Raw genomic sequence first — 6,103 nt, 5'->3', positions numbered from 1 at the left:
CAGTTAGGAGACAATTGCAGTAATGGACTAGCCTATCTTGGACTAGTATTAAGGTAGAAGTGACTAGTTATGTTCAGATTAATCTGCCTTGAAGGTTGAACCAACAGGATTTGCTATTGGATCATGTATGAGTGCGAAAATAAGAGAAAAAGACAAAGATGAATCCAAGGTTTTCAGTCTGAGAGCAAGAGATATTGAAGGAAGGATCTGAGGTTCAGCTCTGAAGCTTCTTATAAGGACTTAACTCCTTGTCTGCTTTTCCTTTCCTGTACAATATTAGTAATAGTTTCTTTTTTGTAGAGGGTTGAGGATTTTATCAATGCAGTAAAACATGTAAAGCACATAGAGAAGTTGTGCTGGTTCCTTGTTTGTATGGAGACATAAAATGTGTGTGGGCATTACAGAGAAGAAAGTTGAAGGGTTGAATAGAGTCCAGGCAGGAGTAAGACGTGGAAGGACCCAGGAGCAGGAAAGAATATTGCATGTTTGAGTGACTGAACGTTTATTAGATCATAAGAAAATTTTAAACCATAGTAAATGTTTTAATTTGATCCTAAGGATAATGAGCCATTAAATGCAATATGTATGGCAGATACATAATCGTGTTCTCTCTTTAGAAAGATCACTCTGTCAGTGTGGGAACTGATTGGCGAGGTAGAAAGACCAGTTGCCATAGTCTAGATATGAGGGTGAAGAAGAGTGGGTAGATTTGAGAGACAGGCAGAACCAGTAGAACTTGATTGAGATGATGCATGAGCTATAAAAGGAGGCCACAGGGGTCAGTTTATTAAATTGTTTATTATATATTGTGTGTGGTGTCATCACTGGAGAAATAATTGAGAAAACATTTTCTATAGACTAGGAATCGTGACTCAGGACCACAACCAAGAGGCAGTGTGAGGTGTGTTCCAGCGGGGTCAGGGCAGAGGGGCGTTGGAAGGATCATGTAGGGAAAGTGATCTGGCTACTTTCTGTGAAAGGCTAGGTATGAATGTTTTCAGCTCTGTGGGTGATCTGTGTGTCTGTATGGTAGCTTCTCAGTCCTGCCAGTCTGGTACCAAACCTAATGTGACAGCATCTAAACAGCGGGAATAACTGGATTCCAGTAAAGCGCCCTGAATACTCATAGGCTATGGGCTCTGTTTGGGCTCTAGTTTGCCTGGATAGCGTTCAGATTCAGATTTCTGAATTCTCAAAAAAAAAAAAATTGGTATCTTTTGTTTTAGCTCCAGCCAGTTGCACATACCGCCTATTGCTCTGTCTTTAATCCAGAGCAGTGCCTGTCTCACACCTTTTTGTTTTCTGAAATTGTTTTGGAGAGTCCCTGCCTGTTGTACATAAGCTACATTCATGATTTATCAGAAAGTTTCCTCATTATTCGGCTCAGGTTAAACGTGTTTGAGTAAAAATGCTGCCTACATGGGAAGGCCCTGCGTCAGTTGTCCTCACTGTTGGTGTTGCTGGGTTGGATCATTTGATTAAGTTTGTGGTCAGTTTGTGCCAGCCAGATAACGCCTTGTTTCCCTTTGTCATTAATAAGCACTTGGTGGTGGCGATTCTTTGAGACTGAGACAAGGGGGGCAACATAGTGATTTTTTTAAATCTGCTATCCTGTGGTGTTAGCTGGCAGTCTTCCGTGAAACAGCTTTCTCATTTTGTGTGTGAGTTTCTTTTCAGGAGTGGTGGTTTCAGGTAGGGATAAAAAAAAAAAAAAAAAAAAAGGATAGTGATTATTAGAAATGCATAAACTTTACAAAGAACTATTGCCCGGATTATGGTTATTGTTCCCACTACTATTACTGTGTCTATGATTCTTGTTCTTATTACATTTTCAGGAACATCCCTGCGAGACAGTCAAAAGGAAGTTCTGCCGGACACAGAGCAGTGTGCAGCTAGGGATGGCTCACTCCCTGGCTCCTCTGAATCTGAAGAAGGAGGGGTATGGGGGAGCAAGGGGGGATCATGGCCCGACCTGGGGACAGGGACTCCAGCTGCAAGGGAACAGCAGAGGCGGAGGCTGGGAGCAGCTGTGCAGGCAGTTCCGGCAGTTGCGCTATGAAGACACCACGGGCCCCCGTGAGGCGCTGAGCCGGCTCTGGGAGCTCTGCCGACGGTGGCTGCAGCCGGAGACGCACAGCAAGGAGCAGATCCTGGAGCTGCTGGTGCTGGAGCAGTTCCTGACCATCCTTCCCGGGGAGCTGCAGGCCCGGGTGTGGGAGCAGCACCCAGCCAGTGCAGAGGAGGTGGTGGTTGTGCTGGAGGGTTTGCAGCTGGAGCTTGGAGCACTGGAACCACAGGTGATAAGTTACAGTCACTTGTGCTCCTTGGCAGGAAGCAGAAACAGACCTCTGACCAGAGAGGTGGAGAGAGCTCAGTAGAGGGGAGAGAATTGCTACCCTGTGTCGGTTTCGTTCCAGTCTAACTGTTGATCACTATAGGCCTTAACCCAGCCTCACCTGTTCTCTGCTGGGAGGAAACTAAATGCACCCCACATTCCCCAGCCTCCTTTTCTTGCTCTGGGGTTTTTCTTCCACTTGCTTTTCTAACACTGAAGTGTTTTCTGAACAGCCATGTTCCTCCTGAAGCCTCATGTAGCTAACTGTCCCTACATGTCCCTACAGGATCCAGACCAGGCAAAGAAACAGAAAATGCCGGTGGGGGAAACGGTGCCCCTGAAAGCAAAGCAGAAGCAGCAGGTCCCACAGGAGTGTGAGGTTCAAAGTCTGAGAAGGAGAAGGGTAAGGAGCAGATGCGTGTCCCACGCCACGTTTCTGCAGTGCCGCCCTTCCCCTGCTGCCCCACGCTGCACCCCAGCATTAGTTGTTTTCGCTGTGAGTCCATGAATTGGACCCAATGTCTGTGCAGTAACATTCATTCATGTAAGTCACTGTGTGTTCACACATGTGAAATAATAATCGTCTGATCTCTACACACCAGGATGTAAGCTCTCCTGCACCACCCCACACCTCCTGAACCCATCCCTTGTTGCTTTTGTTCAGCTAAGACCAAAACCTCCTCCTGTTTCGTCCTTTACCTTGCTCTTCTCCTTTTCTGCAGTAATGGATAAAAAAGGGGTACTAGTTTCTCCCCAAGGCAAAGAATTTCAGCCGCAGGCCTCATGACTCATTTGTGCTTGCTCAAATGGCTACTGGCTTTGTTTCTAAATGTCCCCTAGGTAATGTCTTTAAAAAAAAAAAGATTTATTTATTTATGCATACAAGAAACTGGGGTACAGGCCAGAGGTATGGGGGAGTGAGAGGATTCAACAGAGACAGAATGGGAGCAGAACAGGTGGATCTACTGAAATACACTGCTGAGGGAGCAGTGGTTGAGATAGAAGAGGTCTGCTGCGCCATGTGGGTAGCTCCCTGGCTGGGGATTGAACGCAGGCAATGGTGACAGCGCTGAGACTTAACCCCAAGGCTACCAGGGAGGCCCTGATTTCCAGTTTACTCTTGTCCCAAGATTTCTCCAACCATAGAAGGGCTCGAACTACATGGTAGGTAGTTGTTGTCTTACTTCCCTTTTTCTTCTGCCAGATGTAAAGCAAGGGCTTTGTTTTCTTTCCTGAGTCTACTACAGTCCCTGACTTAGTCCAGTTGATAACATTTAATCATCAAGATTAAAAGATTTTTAATCTTTATTCTGAAGTCTTCCTTTACGTACTGTCTTCCTCCCTGTTTAACTGTAGGGTCAGCTTCAAAGTCATCCTTCTGCTAGATGCTTTCTTTGAGTAAAAGTAATTGAAAGAGTGGGGCCCGCCTTTTCTCAATAGCCTTGCAAAGTGCATTTTAAACATGAAAGTGAATGTAGTTCCTGTAGATCCTTTAAAACCTCCTCTAGATCTATTGAAAATGTTACTTTATTCAAAGTTGAGGTTGATTTTGGTTGCTGGAAAAGACTCTGCCCCTCCCCTCTCTTGATCCAGGGCAGGGCCTTTATACTCAGGACACTGCATAGTTTAATCCCCAACGTGTACCTTTACTTTCTCTGATGTTCTCTTACCTGTCTCTTTACCTGCATTTTTACTTTGGCTGTCGTCTGCTCCCTTTTTTCCAACATTCAATGCCTTTATCTTGCTTACGCTGATGACCCTTCATTGGTTTGCTGTGGGTGCTGCCTGGGGTCTCCTTCTCTGCAAACATGGGCACCCACAGTGCTTCCACTGGGCACACATGGCTCCATTTAAATATTTCCCCCTTAATTGCAGATGCCCAAGCACCAAGAAACAAAGAATTGTTCTTGTCTTTAATGTTCCAGGGGAGAAGAAAAGGACAGAGAATGGGAAGCTGTCTGTAGAGACAGACTCTTGCAGAGGAGTGGAGTCCCCCAGGAAAATTGACCAGCCCTTGGACGCATGTTGCACAGACTCTTTCACGGAGGGGCAGCAGACGAAGCCTCAGGAGAAGACTGGCCTTCAATGCCCAGGACGTGGGGAGGGATGCACCCAGCACTCAGATCTGAGCAAACATGAAGGTGCGTGCCCAGGAGAGAAACTCTGTGACTCTAACGTGCTTCCACATGCCAGTCTTACTGGACGTCAGAAAATTGGCTCCAGAGACAAAGGCCATCAGTGTCATGAGTGTGGGAAGGCCTTTCAGAGAAGTTCACACCTTGTCAGACATCAGAAAATCCATCTTGGTGACAAGCCTTATCAGTGTAAGGAGTGTGGGAAAGTCTTCAGCCAGAACGCAGGCCTTCTGGAACATCTCAGGATCCACACTGGTGAGAAACCATATCTCTGTATCCACTGTGGGAAGAACTTTCGGCGCAGCTCCCACCTTAATCGACACCAGAGGATTCACAGTCAGGAGGAGCCCTGTGAGTGCAAGGAGTGTGGAAAAACCTTCAGCCAGGCCCTTCTCCTCACACACCACCAGAGAATCCATAGTCACTCCAAAAGCCACCAGTGCAACGAGTGTGGGAAAGCCTTCAGCTTGACCTCAGACCTTATTCGACACCACAGGATTCACACTGGAGAGAAACCTTTCAAATGCAGCATATGCCAGAAGGCCTTCCGACTGAACTCACACCTTGCTCAGCATGTGAGGATCCACAATGAAGAGAAACCCTATGAGTGTAACAACTGTGGAGAAGCCTTCAGGCAGAGGTCAGGTCTTTTTCAACATCAGAGATATCACCACAGGGACAAAGTGGCTTGATGAGGTGGCCACATGAAGGTACAGGAGATTTAACAAAAAGCACTTTCCTCCAAGACACAGGACATTTGACAAAAAGCACTTTAGGAAAAGTCACTCCAGCCCACTCTGACTTCAGAGAATGCTTGGGGGCCAAGCTGGAGCCTCACTGCAGTCATCCTTTCTCCTTTGTTTTCCCTTGAAGTCAACTTTGGACCACAGTCATTTGACAGTTCTCTGGAATGAAAGCGGAACACCATTCTTCACTGCAGGACTCTCGGTCATTTCTCATGGCAGAGGCAGGACTCTGCATCTCTAAATAGTACAGGGCCTCGGGATTGAGTGAGGACTGGAAAATCAGTGAATCAAGTGTCCACAGATTTACCGACTTAAACAAAACAAGAGCAGGTTGATATTTTTGCATCAGACCCCTGTATAATAAAACTAATGATGTTTGGAAATATATCACCGTCAAAGCTTCCCTCAAGTGTTGGTTAACGGCGACCATTTTCCCTCACTGGCTTTATTCCCCACCCCGTGCCCACTGTTGTTACCCCCATACTCCCTGCCCCCCAGCAGCACAAATATTGTGGAAAGCAAAGAGAATCTAGTTTTACCAATGCCTTTCCATCCTTGCCACTCTACTTCTTTGATTCAAGTTAGAAAGGGAAAAGATTTCCTTTGAAATGAAAACAAGCTGAATTAATCCAAGTGGCAACAGTCTTACTTGATAACTGCATTGCCAATGTAATGTCTGCTCTATCAGGAGTGCCTGGAGTACACTTGTTTCCTTCCAGTAAAGGTTTCTTTTAAGTTAGTTTGGATTGGGTATCTAAACCTTGCCAACCAAGTAGCCAACAAACAATAACCCCTAATTAAGACAACCAGCTCATGCAAAGTCTTCATGGAAGATAATCTTCAATGAGTTGCACAATACTCCATGACATGTGTCCTCTTGTTAGTCT

General features: G+C 45.9%; 1 protein-coding gene across 1 annotated transcript; it reads left to right on the top strand.

Moving 5' to 3' along the window:
* Positions 1 to 1,859: 1,859 nt before the first annotated feature.
* On the top strand, positions 1,860 to 5,761 carry LOC119253935 (zinc finger and SCAN domain-containing protein 26-like). The gene is given in 4 exon segments (XM_037521164.2): positions 1,860 to 2,297; positions 2,622 to 2,715; positions 2,718 to 2,738; positions 4,261 to 5,761. Coding segments are annotated over 4 exon segments (1,416 nt in total). The 5' UTR covers positions 1,860 to 1,898; the 3' UTR covers positions 5,163 to 5,761.
* The last annotated feature ends 342 nt before the right edge of the window (positions 5,762 to 6,103 follow it).

This window comes from Talpa occidentalis, unplaced genomic scaffold (genome assembly GCF_014898055.3).
Source record: "Talpa occidentalis isolate TD23 unplaced genomic scaffold, MPIMG_talOcc4v2.1 talOcc4.2421, whole genome shotgun sequence".
NCBI lineage: Eukaryota > Metazoa > Chordata > Mammalia > Eulipotyphla > Talpidae > Talpa > Talpa occidentalis.
This window is presented reverse-complemented; position numbering and strand designations above follow the sequence as displayed.